Source organism: Oreochromis niloticus, linkage group LG19 (assembly GCF_001858045.2).
Source record: "Oreochromis niloticus isolate F11D_XX linkage group LG19, O_niloticus_UMD_NMBU, whole genome shotgun sequence".
Classification (NCBI taxonomy): domain Eukaryota; kingdom Metazoa; phylum Chordata; class Actinopteri; order Cichliformes; family Cichlidae; genus Oreochromis; species Oreochromis niloticus.
This window is the reverse complement of record NC_031983.2, coordinates 2,910,121-2,925,896: the sequence shown is the minus strand read 5'-3', so window position 1 is coordinate 2,925,896 and position 15,776 is coordinate 2,910,121. Positions and strand designations below refer to the sequence as shown.

The 15,776-nt window shown below is 39.4% G+C and overlaps 1 protein-coding gene and 1 long non-coding RNA gene across 3 annotated transcripts; both read left to right on the top strand.

The window, feature by feature from the left end:
* The first annotated feature begins 4,565 nt into the window (after positions 1-4,565).
* On the top strand, positions 4,566-5,446 carry LOC112843135 (uncharacterized). The gene is made up of 3 exons (XR_003215278.1): positions 4,566-4,643; positions 5,148-5,258; positions 5,334-5,446. It is a non-coding gene; the product is annotated as an uncharacterized LOC112843135 (long non-coding RNA).
* Positions 5,447-6,949: 1,503 nt separating this feature from the next.
* LOC102078518 (uncharacterized) lies at positions 6,950-13,388 on the top strand. Of its 2 annotated transcripts, none has more exons than XM_025901011.1 (7): positions 6,950-8,427; positions 9,129-9,212; positions 10,299-10,397; positions 10,992-12,034; positions 12,139-12,208; positions 12,759-12,926; positions 13,293-13,388. In XM_025901011.1, the coding sequence occupies exons 1-6, from the start codon at positions 8,382-8,384 to the stop codon at positions 12,764-12,766; spliced, it is 1,350 nt and encodes a 449-aa protein (XP_025756796.1). In that variant the 5' UTR covers positions 6,950-8,381; the 3' UTR covers positions 12,767-12,926; positions 13,293-13,388. The 2 variants fall into 2 exon arrangements, with proteins under 2 accessions (XP_025756796.1, XP_025756797.1); XM_025901012.1 differs by lacking the exon at positions 13,293-13,388 and adding an exon at positions 13,050-13,097.
* The last annotated feature ends 2,388 nt before the right edge of the window (positions 13,389-15,776 follow it).

Genomic DNA, 15,776 nt, shown 5'->3' with positions numbered 1-15,776 from the left:
ATATTATTTTAGGCAGTATATTTTCTTAGCCTTTGTCATACTCTTAACACAGCAATCTCAGAAACCGTACAGTAATTTTGGCTGTGGATCACAGGGTGAAGAGTGGGGGTCACCCAGAGTCAGAATCCAGTGAAATATCTGTGTCACCTCTTACAGTTTTCCTGTAATCTGAGGTCAAAGATGAATATATTAACAGTACAGTACTGTATATTGGGTAAATGTTATTGTTAATTTTCTCTGAATCGTACAGTAATTTTGGCTGTGGATCGTGGGGTGAAACGTGGAGATGAACCAAAACTGGGAGTGGATATTGAAGTAAAATAGTGTCAGGACACAAAAGACTGCGTTTCTAAGCCGGGCTTCATCCGTACCGTAAGATGCGTAAGAGTAGTGCAACCACATTTTAGGTGCGGCTGGTGGTGCGGCTAGCTTGACTGTGACTTCGTAAGTGAGGGCTCACTTGACCGCAGTCTGTCGCTGCTCCTCCCGTTGAGACTGGATCGCCGTGTTCCGCTGGCCGGTCCGTCGCCGAACGACCCGTGGCACCCCACAGTCAGGCAGCAGGTCCTTCAACACATATGCTAGCTTGCATGCGTTGCTTTTCCTCCTGCTCACCTTCCGTGCGTCGCTCCTCTTGTCTCTGCGCTCACTATCCCCTTTAACAGGTCAGTCTGGCGGCTGATAGGCCACCTCGGGGAACGCCCCCACCTCACAGGTGTCTACAATTGTCTGCTTAGTCCACAGTGGATTAGAAGAATATTGTGCAACACTAAAATACACAATATAAATATGAGGATAAAACCATGCAATATAAATATCAATAAACAAATATGCAATATAAATATCACAATAAAATCATGCAAATAAAATCAACACTATGTACTAATACACAGACTGATAAAACATAAAAACACACATTTCCACTGCGTGACATATGCATTGGTGTATGTGTTTGTTAGTCCTCAAAAGTTGCACACAAATCATTGTATACATCTGTACATTGTAGTTTATGCTTGTGGATGATATTATATCCATTCGTAACACGTTTGAGGCTTACCGCACTTTCAGAAAAACATCTGTAGTAATGAAATATTTTCCCACTGCTGTGTAATCCATTATTGTAAATGATATTCAGAAATGACCAGACAAAAGAGAGTTCTCAGGGAACACTATTATATCTTCACTTTCTATGCCATATGTCAGAACAAGAGCCAGAGTGCGATTAAAGAAGTGGTGTGTTGTTTTGCATTTTGAGAGAAGTGAGTTTAGTTAACAAAATATTCAATGCAGAATGAAGACTGTAATTGTCAGCATCTACATGCATCCCAAGAGGCTGATTGTGTTCACTAGGATGTAGTGTTTTTACTGAGAGAAAGGTTTTGTACTCAACCAGTCTGAGATGACTGCAGGTTTCACCAACCTTCATCTACATTATGTTAAAACCCGTGTAAATCTGAACTGAGCACGAAATCAGATAAAAAGTCTGAGAAATCAGTGAGAAATTCTGAGGAAGTGTCAGGTGGACGATATATAACAAATGAAACTGGTTTTTGAGTTTTCTAAATGAATTAAAACTATGTCATGGTCTTTGGTTTATTAAGAAGCTGGAGTGAAGGATTGCTCCCACACCCTTAACAGTTAGTATGACTGTTAGTAGAAATGTTTGATTCATTTACTAACATAATCATCCTGCTGTAACCAGGTTTATGCTCGGCAGATACCCATCACTAACCCCAGCAGTTAAAAAACATACACATCGTCTTGTTAAACTGTTGCCTGATAACTTATTTCCCCAATCAATTTGGATCTTAGTGTATCGATCTGTGGACCCAGAATCCCACTACAGAGTCTTGCTCTGGTTAAAAAGTCCAGGCTCCGATCCAGGCAGTGCAGAGCTTAGATGGGAGCCAATGGATGAGAGGACTCGCCCAGTTCTAACTGCCTCCAGCCTCCAGACATGGTAAATAGACTACTTCTTATATAGTGCTTTTCTACTCTATCTGAGCACTCAAAGCGCTTTACACAACCCATTCACACAAACACTTTTCTATGCTCTTTCTGCATAAATGCTTTCTATCTAACATTCACATGAATTCACAGTCTGATGGATGCATCAACTTGGGGTTAGTTTCTTGCCCAACTACAGTTTCCAGTTCTACCTGCTCTACCACCTGAGCTACAGCCACCCCTATCTACCCTGCCTACTCTGATCAAAAATACTGGTAGGCCTTGCAGGCCCAGTATTTACCAGCCACACACATTGAGGCAGCTCCAGTCTAGTCAGTGTATGGAATAAGACTGGATTTAATTTACTGGCTTGGACTGTTCATAAATCACTTAATCAACTTAAGCCATTTTTAAAATGATCAAACATTAAATTATTATCACTGTTGTTTAAACCCTTTAAATGCCAGTTTAAAAATTGTAATTATTAATTAATTATTTTAATAAAATTCAAAAAAAGGAATTATTTTCTCTATAATAAACAGTAGAGGGTGGGGCATTGGAGGTGATTATATAGAAAATAATTTGTGTTTTGTGTTTTTTTTTGTAAAGAAATTGTGGAGCCATTCAAATGTTTAAACTGGGATTTAATGGGTTAAAATCCTGAAAACGTTTGATCATTTTGACAATGGCTCAAGTTGATCAAGTGATTTCTGAAAAACAAAGCAGAAAAAATGTATAGCTTTATGAGGATTTCATGACAGATTATGTGCATAGATTTTTGTCCACAAAGGTGTCGAAAGATTGCAAAATTTGAAAAAAGTTGAAAAAGGTTTAAACACAATTAACTATCAGCGAAATCATAAATAAACTATGACTCTGTGTTTAACAATTACAGCACACGTAATACAATTTTTTTTTTAAAATCAAATCATCCATGTTAAAGTCAGAAATGATCAGAATCTTTGCTTGGTCACTGTGCTCAAGCACTAACAGCCTCAGACCACATCCAGGCTGTGTGTCCTGCTTGCATTCCCCACTGGTACAAACGCAATTCAAGCTCAAGCTTTGTACTTAAAATCAAAAACTGATAGTTGCACTGCCCACCTCTGCTTTTTTGTACCAACTTGGCTGTTTTGAGGTGGCAAAGAGGATTATTATCCGTTAACACAAGGAACTTTGATCCCAACAAATAATCTCTGAACTGTTCTTCCCATTTTAAAGCAAGCAATTCAAGCGTTGTGCTACTGTAGTTGTGGTCATGTTTCGCAGCCTGATGTAGCCTACAGTTAGCATAAGCTATGACTCGCTTGGTGTCACCCTGCTGCTTATACAATACAGGCTGTAACCATGTTGACTAGCATCTGTCTTTACTATGAAGGGTTGAGTGAAACTAGCAAAAACCAAAATGGGAGCAGAATTAAGTTTGTCGTTCAGTTGCTCAAAAGCTAAATCACACTCAGGAGGCCGCAGGGCAGCTAAGTGTGGACCAGATCTTCCTGTTTGCTTGGCACCTGTACTTCTGTTATAAAGTGGAACAGCAATCTGTGAGATCCCCTGAATGAATCTCCTCTAATTGCTGCAGAACCCTAAAAATGAATGGAGCTCTTTAACAGTAGCTGGGACCTTCCAATTTTTAACAGCAGACCTTGTATGGTTGTGTCCACACACCCTCAGCAGACACCCGATGACCAAGAAACTTTACTGAATGTTGTAGGAAAGCACTTTTCTCTAACTTTACCTTGAAACCAGATTCTGCCAGTCGCTTAAACACTGTCTCAAGCCTCTCTAAGTGTTGCTCAAAGGTCCCTGAAAAAAACTAAATGTTGTCCAGGTTCACCAGAACAATCTGAAAAATGAGATCACCTATAATAACCTGCAAAAGTATTTGATATGTGGCAGGTCCATCACAGATACCAAACAGCATTCTGGTAATATTCACTACACCAGACCAAATGGTGTAGTGAATGCTGCCTTGGAACTGTGCATGGTTACATTGTGGTTCTCTCTCTCTCTCTCACACACACACACACACACAGACTCAGAGTTACTATAACTACTAACAGCAGATCCTTGGTGATGCATCGTGTTACCCAGCCAGGCTGGTTTACATCAGTGTCCATAGATTTGTTTTTGTTTCAGCTCTCCAGCATCTGTTAACGTTTTTATTGCAGATGGTAAACTGTTCGAAATCCGAGGACCTTTGAATGAGAATGAGGATTGACAAAATGATGTTTTGTATTTTGATATCACCATGAGCTACACCTCTTGTTACACCGCCGGTGCTGCTGGCTTTGAGAATCATTCTGTGGACTAACTCTGGGACAAGACCATCGATGCATTTAAAAGTCCATTTCGAAAGAGAGAAATCCAAAAAATTATCACAGATTAAGAAATTGTGTTCCTCCAGTATTTTGCAGTGGTGTCACTTCATTGGTTTCTGTGCTTGTTTATACAGCAGCATCATAGGTTTTAAACCAGATTGAGTTGCTGGGCTCCAAACACTGAGAGATGAGACAGAATCATGGCATGCAGGTGCAACTGAGCAGGTTTTCCACATAAACATGATCCTATAAAACAAAAACAGAGAGCTAGTAATAAGTCTTTGCAGCCACAGGAGGCTGTGACACTGTAGAGAGGAGCGACCACAGTCTCAACAACAGAGTGAGGAAGAGACAGAGGGAGGTGAAATTAACAAGGTAAGAAAACAGATGGAGAGACGTTATCAGGAAAGGAGAGATTCAAGGATTCAAGTAGAATAAATGGCTTTATTGACCATGAGCCACTTAATTGCCACATGCAGCAGTGCAGTGACACTAAGAACTACAACAACTGTACCAAGCTGATAACAAACAAACAAAAGTTTCCATATCAATAATCAAACAAAGTGAAGTTTTATTTATTTTTAATTAGTTAATTTCTTTTTTTGAGCGATCATGATGGGTTACCTGGACCAAAAATGCCAGGTCCAATTTTGTGTTCAGCCCTGAGTGTGTGTGGGATTATTCTGTGTTATGGTTGTTTTTATCGTCACTAAGGTGGATCTCATGTTGTACTTTATCAGTGTGACCCAAATCCTCATCTTCAACTGCCAGTGTCAAACTCAGTGTGTACGAAGTCTGCATTTTTTAAACACATTCATTGCTATGATGCCAGGACGAGTGTGCTGAATCTTTGACAAGGCCAGTCTTTCTCTTCTCCAGACGTCATTTTGCAGGCACTCTCCCTCTCCCCCTTCAGCTGGATACACATCGTTGCCATTTCCTTCATCGGTGCCACTCAGTCTTCATAAAAGGAGCAGCCTCTTTCTACTGGTAACAGGCCAAACCATATTTTTCTGAGTTTCTGTGTAGCATTCCTACTTTTACATGTTTTTTCTTTATCTTCAGTCTCCTTCCTGCTGGTTGAAGATTCTCCAATAATCGCTGGCTCTCCCTTGTAACCTACACTGTTAGCCTTTGCAGTAATTTCCATAGCTTAGTACTGCAAAATCAACAGTAAAAAACTCTAAAGGATGTTTGCAGTTTAGTACTGTAATTTGCAAGTAATTGTGGGAAAATGCCATGAGATTACATTATTTTTATGGTAACTCACCGTATTCATGGAAACAGCTGTAAAATACAGCAAATGTAACAACTGGTGATGTTACTGAGATTATACTATTACACCATCGGGATTTCTGTTGTTTTCTACTGTAGATCTAAGAGTAATTACCTAAATCCTCATGCAGAGTGTATTACCATAAAATGCAATTCATTGTGAGAGTAGTATCACATGTAAACTACAATATATGTAACACGGGCAACACTAAAGCGGTCGTGCCAAAACGTCACGCTAAAAAGAAAGATTCTTTAAAATACAAGGGGGAGCAGGCGAGTCAGATACCACGGGCACAGAGATGAAGCAGGTCTCATCAGAAACAGTTTATTACTAGGCCAGGGAGCACAAATAAAAAACACCCTTAAAATGTATGGAATAAAATGTTATCTACTAAAACTACATAAAACCCGTAAAACTACTATTTTCTACGTACATTAAAAACCCCCTGCTATAATTATGCCACATGTTCATTATGGGTCCATCAGCAGGCCAGAAGTTCCTTTGCATGAGTTGGGTCCATGCCAGCCCTGTCTTAGGCCGACGGGGAGGAGCCTCCTATTCCCCTCTTGTCCTCTCACTGGGACGCCCACATCCCAGCCCGGCTTCCACTTCACACCGGAATCCTCCCCGCAATGCCACCATGGATCCCCTCGTGTCAGAATCCTGCAAATACACAAATAGGGGCCAGAAAATGCGTCCCGGAAGAGACCCTGGCTCATGGCCATGGCAACCCTTTCCCAGCTCAGCTGCACCCAGCATACGACAGTGGGAAAAGCGTTACTCACATATGCTGGCAGAGGTACACCTCTGCCCGGCGGTCGATAACAGGCAGCGTCTCCCACTGTCGCCCTTCACACTGTCCAACTGGGAAGCCGTGTCACGCTGGCCATCTAGCATTCCTCTTCCACTCTGGGCCTTCCTCCTTCAGTGCTCAGCTAGCCCTGCTTTTAAAAGGTCTTTACACAGCTGATAGGCCACCTCTGGACACACCCATGCCTCAGCAGGTGGTACCTATCAGCTAATTTGTCCCAGGTGTAGCCAGTCCACAGTGGATAAAAACCATGTCAGATAAAACACTAAAAACCATGCAATAGAAACAGAATAAAACCATGCAAATAAGATGACACTCATAAATAAACACTAAAAATCAGAATAAAACGATATACAAGATAAATACAAATTTCCACTGTGTGACATATACAGCATCATTTTTAACTTAAGGAGTAAGTTGCAGCTACACTATTTGAAGTATTTGAAGTATAACTGAAGTATACTAAGAAGTACAACGAAATACCCAGCAGGCATTGCAGTGCTTTAACTGTAAAATTAAAACAACTATGAAACAAATAGTTGATGTTTTAAACAAGAATTTGTCACAAATTCTTGTGTAATGTCTTTTACCTTCTGAACAGAGAAAGTGGGATAAAAAAAAATGTTTAAACCGTGAGTGAAAACGGTTAATAGTTAATAAACCTCAACTCTCAAATCATTTTCTCACCTGTTTGCAATATAATTCTGGTACGTGAACTATGAGTGTAGTTCTCTGCAAAGGAAGCCTTCTGATAGTTTGAACTATTATCTGACTGTCTGGGAAATGGAGTGATTTGTTACATGTGAAAAATATGTTTCAACTGGATTTTAATTACTATGTTTCAACCAGAAGTAAGCCAAATATAAACTAAAAAGTAAATCAATAGTATACTTGTAAGTTTAGTATTGTGTTAGAGTAGAGTATATTTTAAGTATACTCTTATAGACTGGAAAGGACATTATGCTAGTACAGTTATAGTGAACAAAAAGTACATCCAAAAGTTCATTTCAAGTATACTTATATACTATATACTAAAACGGGGGCCAATGTAGTCCCCAAAAAGCATTAGTAGTATACTTACTAGGTAACGTATACTTAGACTGATTTCCTAACTACAGTGAACTAACCAGAAGTCTCGGAATATACTCTGGTGGTCATTTTACACAAGTTCAGGTGTCACATCCATGAAACCTACACCACTAACCAGCATCAGTCCTACAACTTCACTCTCAAATTTAATAAATTCTGGGACAAGCAGAAACTGTATTTTTAGCGGTGCATTTTGTGGCAGGCCAGACTGCTATAAAATGCACTCTCCTTGTAGCACCACTTCGTCTTGGTTCAGAAGAGATGTCCTGGATATACATGATAATGTAACACGGGTGTTTTTGTTTGTTCATGTTTAGCACGTTGGGTTGTGTTTTTAAAGCAAATGTTACGTTTTTAAAGCGTGTTATGCGACAGGTGTGTGTAGCACTGGTTACACATCTCAATGGGAGAGCAATAGTCGAGACCACACCTTTACCTGACGTACAACGTGACGTATGGCGCACACTTTCAAAACAACAATGGCGGATAGAAGATATTGATCGAGGCGGCTAATGCTCCTTTCGCTGGTTGCCAACCACCATTAAATAACAAGAAGAAGAAAATATTGATCTGCTTTTCTTAGTTTTGCACGTTTAAGACGCAGTTCAAACTCAAACAAAGCTGCAAAGCAGGAGAACAACATGGCCATCAACTATTCTGTGCCACAGATCCAGTTCGCTGCAGCACAGAGTGATGATGAGATGGTGGAAGAACAACAGAGACAATTTACGGACCGTTAACATGTGCAACTTAGAAGTAGTCAGAGGTAACTGGATGGAGTTCAGTCAGGTTAAATGCACGGTTGATTGGATTATGTCTGAAGATCGTATGCTATTCATGACAACTCTACTAGACTCCAAATTTCTCGTCCATGAGGGAGTATCTCAAAAGTAAATGAAACAACTAAACTTAACACTTTTCCCTAAAACGGACTGACATGGGAAACATTAAAGTTGGACTGACACCAGCTAATCAGTCTGAAGGTAAGTGTTTTTTCACTTATTCGAGAGAAGTCAGAAATGCGTTCTTATTACTGTTTGTTTTGACTTTTCAGCTACCCAGCCAGGTTATTTTCATTCAAATGCTAACACAAAATATCAATATCTATGAATGTGGAGACTCAAAGACTAGTTAGGTAATAGTTGCCGATGGATTTATGAGACTTGATAGAAACTTGGACGTTTGCAACAGGTGAATCGGTGAACTACCGAGGTTGCGCCCAAATGCTTAAAGCTGTTAGCTGGTCAGTGTTTTCAGGTGTGCTTGTACTACCTGTACGGTGCGGAGTGCTGACTTATTCAGGCTAAACCCATTAAAGCGTCGAGCTCAAATATCTTTTCATTTTTGTGCACTGCTCTCTTGTCTTTTGTCAGCACACATTTTCTGTTTATTGAAGCGTTTTGTTAATAATTTTGATCATGTAAAAACTGGGAATTGGTCCCTATTGACAATACTCTTATTTTTTTTGGATTGCATATGTCATTTAGGAAAGGTAATTGGTCATTGAACTTTTTGCAACTATATGTATTTGTAAATTTTGTGGCTTCTGTGCACACAAATTTATATTGTTCAGTTTGCATGTTAAAAGCCACAAACATGTAGCTAACTATAGGCTTTCTCGTGGAACTGAGAACTGTCCTGCCACTTTCAGAACATTTTCTGCCTGTCATTCACATATGCATAGGAATCACAGAACAAGAAGGGAGACCACTGAGGAGAAGTTCTATGAGTTCACGGGTGACCTCAGCTGTCAAGTTCCTGGATGTGGGTATGTTGCACAAAACTTTACAACTCTGTGCCCATCTCAGATTTCACATCAAAGATTGGAAAAAAGTATTATGTCCATTTGAAGATCGCTCTAAATACTTCAGTGTCCGAACATCATTTTCCAGCCGTATTTCTCGAAAACATAAGTAGACAGTTCAGCAGTCAAGGCAACAAGAAATTGGGGAATTTGCCATAATACAAGGACAGGACACAGTTAATCTATTAGAAGACAGTTGGCTTTGTGTAATTTAAAAATGCAGGCTAAAATGCTCTTACCAACCAGCACTATACAGAGCATCATAGAGGAATTTCACGATCTTCTCAGCTGTGCAATGCACAATGTTCTTGCAGTACTGTCTGACAAACTGTCTTCATTTAATATTCCACAAGCAGAAGTGGACAAAATCAATCAAGAACTTTTTTCATAGAGGACTATATATATCTGAGACACAGTAGGTTTCCTGACAAAGCTTTAAAAGCAAAACATCACTATTTGTTACATTATGCAGAGCTTATCCTTCACTTTGGACCACTCATTCGTTTGTGCACCCTTAGGTTTGAGAGCAAGCACTCGTATTTCAAAGCATGTACAAGTTCAGTCTTGCATAACTTTGTCAACTTATGCAAGACTGAACGGCATCAGTTACTGCAGTCCTACCTCTCAGTGGGCCAAATGTTTCCACCTATAGTCCAAATGATTGGAGAAACAAGAGATTAGAATCATCATCTTTACAACGCTCTCATTCAAGAAGCTGTGGCAAGCTTTGGATGTGTCAGCAGTTGTCTACAAAGGTACCAAGTATGTCAAAGGCTATGTTTCCATTGTAGATGACACTGATGATGGCTTGGTTTTTGGGAAGATAGCTGTTATACTTGTTAACGATTCTGAATTGTACTTTGTGCTCGAGTTGCATCATTCAGTACTCCTCATTGACCTTGGACTTCACTGCTTGCGTTGCCCTACAGAAAGAAGTGTTTGTGTAAATGCTGACAGTCTGATGGATTATTACCCACCACCACTTTATAACATGGCAGGCCTTTTTGTTGTCTCCCTACACCATTCAGTTTCCTCTTAATTCTCTTTCAGGGATGGAAATTGAAGAGGAACTCACAAGCCTCCTGCCGACACTAGACAGAGAGAAAATAATCTGCATTGTAGAACATCTTATTGGTGTACAACAAAAAAGTAAGTGTTTGTGGAGGCGGAAGATCTCAAACCCTTTCTCACACCAATTCAAATACGTAAACTACTTCTTGCATTTAAAGGAGGTTTGTGTAGGTTCTGTACAACTCACAGACTCATAGACTTGAGTCTATGATTTGAAGGTCACTCATAGACTCATATGTCACTGATTAGCTTGATTAGCTTTTTTTTTCTCTTCACCATACTACACATGTACTTTGACAGTATAATATTGAAGAGCGTTTTGGGGCTCACATTGTCTGGTAGATACTTAACACGGAAAACATAAACAAAAGTAGACACTAAATCTAACACCATTAACCTGTCATTGGTAGTGGTACAACTAAGGGTTTGAAATTGTGACATACTGTAAAATATATTGACTCAAGGTCTTTTCAATGCAAGACCTTGAGTTTGTAGTTCTTTTGCAGTCCTGGGATTGCTTCTTTTCATCTTCAGACAAGGTCCCCAAAAACTGCCTTGCCATTACTACTCAATCCTAATTGAAGGGTTCATCTTTTAGTGAGGACATATTTGTTGACATAGTAGCTTTTTAAGGTAACTTTTCCAATGATCTTTATTTATTTATTTGTTTAGATGGCAACAGACCAGAGAACCTGAATGACACCATTACTCTGGAGCCTTGCCCTGCTGCATCAGCTGAAACATCAAGCCATCCACCTCACCCCTCCTCCTCCACGTCCACCACTATGTACAACCATTACTCCAGCTGTTGGGTCTCACACTTACAGATTCCTTGGGAAAGATTTCCACTCCGACTGTCGCATGCACTCACAAGAAGGGACAGAGCTCATCCAGAGGACAGGAGAAGTATGGTTAGAATTGTTGTGGAGGCCATGCAAGTTCACTGCAGGAACCCTAAACGTGCATTTTGTGAAGAAGTTGCTAAAATCATTGTAAACAGATACCCTCAAACATTTGCAGATTTTACTGAAAAGGGAGAAAGACTGGGTTGTGGACATTATTCACTACTGAGAAGCATCAAATCTAGAGTTGAACATGTTAATCGAGATAATACAACACATAGAGAACCAACAAAGAGAACCAGGAATGAGGAAGACTACAGTCCCAACAGTAGTGGAACCCCACCCAAAAAAGTTAGATGCCTTGTTGATAGCTATGGTTGTATAAATTGGCAGCCAGTTGAACTTCCTGAGGGGGAAACGCCAGCTTCTTTAGAGGAAAAGAAACACATCCTGTTAACAATTTTTAATTCACAAGGACCTGGAGCTGTGGAGAGACCTGATGTGGATGACTTCATGTGCCTCACATATATTTCTCAGCAGCAGCTTATCAACAGTTGTCCCTCACTTTCAGTAGCTGAAATTCAGGAGCAGTGGCCATTCTTGTTTACTCGGAAAGGTCTTTCGAACCACTTTTACAAACTCGCAGGCATCGATATCAGTGAGTGCTTAAGTCAGGCCCTCATAACCAAAGGCAGAAGGATTATTAACTATTTCTCCAGCCAGAAGCTCAAATGGAACCTTGGTATAAGGACACTCATCCAGCAGATAGAAAGTGAGGGAGTTTTGACCAACAACAAGGTTGGCACAGCAGCCATACTTCTCATGATGAAGTATTACAAGGAAGATGAAGACTCCCTCTTTGTCTTAGCAGATGTAAGCTTTTTTTTCATACAGCTCTATGTTTAATGCTGTTGCTTGCTGTCCTGTTTTTGTTTTGTTTTTTGTTACATAAAATGTCTTGGTCCTTTTTCTGGCAGGAAACATCTACCAGGATGTCCCCTGAAGCAGAGAGCAACCTGCCAATCACTCCAAGGCTGATTATGCTTGGTAAGAAGTCATTTATGAAATAGAGCTGATTAGACCATATTACAATTTCTGTTTGGCACAGGAGCTTTTCGTGGACACAGGTATCCAGTCTCTGTTTTGTTAGCTCACATTTCTGTAATTTCCTTTATAAACCAAGGTTGTTGGACATGTGTCTCAGTGAACCCAGCAAAGTAACAATATCAAATTTCACATTACATATTACTGATCAATAAGGTAGTCTAGCTACACCAACAGCAGAAATACTGAAGTCAATACTGTAAAGTTTAACAGCAGCACAAACTATAAACTCCAAAATAACCATACAGTTGATTCATCTCCGGTAATTTAATTGGGCTGACTCTTTGTTAGGTGTGTTTAATGTGCAGAATAATTCCCAATTATGTACAATTCTAATATGTTAAAACGGACTTATGTACATAAGGCCATTAATAATTAACTGTACATAGCTATTTGCTTTTTGATTATCTAGACAGTGTGAAGAAGTGAAGTATTGAAATTATTTTATGTTGCATAATGACAACATGTTGCCCCTATACATTTATGGACAAAGTTCAATGACCGCCACCTGCTGGATGGTGAGTGCAGAGGGGCGTGTAATTGTTGAGCTGGACAAAGAGAACATCTTTGCTGATGCAATGTCAGTCTTCTTTGGTTCATTCTATGTATTGAACCTGGAATACCAGGAGTCAGCGTGTGCAACATTGGAACTAATTCAGAGGTATGTTTGAACAGTTAGCTAATAGTGATAGATGATGAATAAATTATCCCTAAGTAACTCAACTTATTTCAAATCACAACTCAATGTTACTGTATGTTACTATTTATTATGGCATGTTTTAAGGTTTTTTGTAAGGATAAACCCTGAAGAGGGAACAAAATGTATCTCCAAGGTTGGGACAAGCAGAAGGACTGGGACCACTGTGAAGTGAAAGGTTGCTCACATTAACCCTCATGTCACAACTTTCCTCCAGTGGCTTACTGAATTTGAGTAGAAAACTTCAAATTAGGTAACTGTTTTTGCCATTTTTAGTGAATTTCTTGTATAATTTAAGTGACCAATATGTTGTTACCTGTGTCTCCACAGATGATCCATGGCCCATGCTTTCTGGACATTTACACAAGACGAACAACAATGAAGACAAGCTCTCTCGCCATCTTGCAAGACGCTGTCTCTGTCCAATAGGTTTTTTGAGTGCAACAGTTTTGATTTTTTTTTCCTTCTTTTACCCGTTTGTTAAAAATTATTTCAGCTACTTACACTTTAATTGTCACATGTATTGGCTCACCCTACAAATCAATGAACTCAGTCCACAAAGCAAGATCAGGGTTCAGTGCAGGTCAGTCAAGTTCCTTCACACCACACACGCTCATCCATGTCCTTGTGGACCCTGCTTTGTGCATTGATTTGGTGGTGTGAGCCAGTATTTTGGATAAAGTGTATATAAAGGCAGAAGTGTGGGGCTTGATATTATATTCATTACAATTCAGTTTATTTATATGGTGCCAACAAAATGAATGCAAGGCACTTCACATTGTAGGTTTAAGACCCTACAAAATATAACTAAGAAAACCCAACACTTGAGCATATGTTGTCTGCCATGATATGGATATGACATAATATCGTTATTGTTTGTATAACCATCTGAGAAAATAATGGATTACATGGTTTAGTAAAAACAAGTGCTTCCTCAATGAAAATATGTTTTCAGTTCTTTTCAGTTTTTGATTTTGGAAATGTGTATTTCATCAGGGAAAAATCAGAACAGAAATAAAAAGTGGTGTAAAGCACATGAATTATTTTGTGTGTGTGTGTGTGTGTGTGTGTGTGTGTGTGTGTGTGTGTGTGTGTGTGTGTCTGTGTGTGTCTATCTATCTATCTATCTTGATCAATCGATCTTTAGTGGGTATATATATGTTTTTATATAAATATAAATAAATAAATGATACCTTTTTTTTGGAACCCTCCAGTCTCTTACAGTATGTTACTGTTTCCTTAAATTACGGTAAATTACGACGTGGTAAACAGTAAATGACCGCCTGTAGGAACACGGTATCCTCTAGCAGAGATGAATATTTTTGGTACTGATGATGCGTGATAACGGTAAGTTACTGGTAAATATACTGCAGTTTATTACCTTGTAGCGGGCTTACAGTGACATACCGTGAATAAACGGTAGTATACCAATTTCTTAATCACAGTATGATGTTACTTTGTTGATGTAATTTACGACATAACGACATAACGGTATCTCACTGGCGACAGTGATGCCAGTGAGCTACCGTAAAAAAAAAAGCTACGGTGCGTTACCATAATTTGTCCAAGAGTATTATACCACAACAGCAAAAAACGGTATCATCCTGCACCACGGTAAGCTACGTCACGGTATGACGCTGGCAACAGTGACGCCAGTATGTTACCGTAAAGTGGAGATGAAAAGTCTAACAGTTTACCTGGATCCCTTACCTTCATCTTCTCACCTGCCTGCTCGTCCCCTGCCGCCAACACTCACCTGGATGCCAATCTGTGCTCAGCTTCTCCCCTCTGGAAGCTTCCCCATGGACTCTCAAGTAAGATCTCCCTCACCATTCAGTTTGTACTCACCTTAATCAATAGTGTCCTAACACTTGTCTCCTTTCTTAATGGAACTCCTTTCCTTTCTTATACCTGGAAGAAGCCCTCCACATGTTCCTTACCATTACTAACCTTCCCCTGTTGGAGCATAATAAAAACTGTGAAACCGTGTCTCGCCTGGTTCTGCTTTCAAGTCAAATCTAGTTATTTGGTCACACAAGCATGACATTTGTTTTCACAGCCACTGTATATGCTCCCCAAATGCAAGTAAAACTTTCACAGTTTTTCATAAACGATTCTCTGACACTCATTCAGATCTGCTGCTGTTTATCACAGATGACAACATTTCCTTCCCCTTTCATCCTCTAGTTTTTTGGAACGTATGTTGTTTTTGTTTACAATAACAATAACAATAACAATGACTATGTCACAAAATTCAAGCCAGACATTCTCCTCCTATCATTTCTACAAACATCAGGATAAAATTATCGTATGGGTACTAATTTTATCCAGGTCAGTAGTTTAAATTTGCCAGTTGGACTCCCTGCAGTATCCATCGAGAGGTCCAGGTGGTGAAAAAGATGCCCAAAGAACTTAAGTGTGTACTAGGCTCAGTAGTAAAAATTGTAACCTTCATAAAGACCAGATTGGTCTTTCCTACACTCAAAAAAATCTGTTGTTGGATGAACACAATTTAATCATGGCACCCAATTTGCACACAATTCAACCAAGTACAATAAACCATTTTCAATCATGTCAAACCAACACATTTGGCATTTGGTGGTTTAATGTAATCCGATTACGTTGGATCAACATAGTATACTTACATTGGTTTGAAGTGATTTATTTAAGTATATAGAGTGAAATGTGTTTTAATTCATTCTACACAGGTTAAAAACTTTTGGAAAACACAATTAAATCTTGTTGTTTGAACAACTACTTTGTTAATCAAGGCAATTACTGCAAGTCTTGCTTAATAAACCAATATGGGGGCTG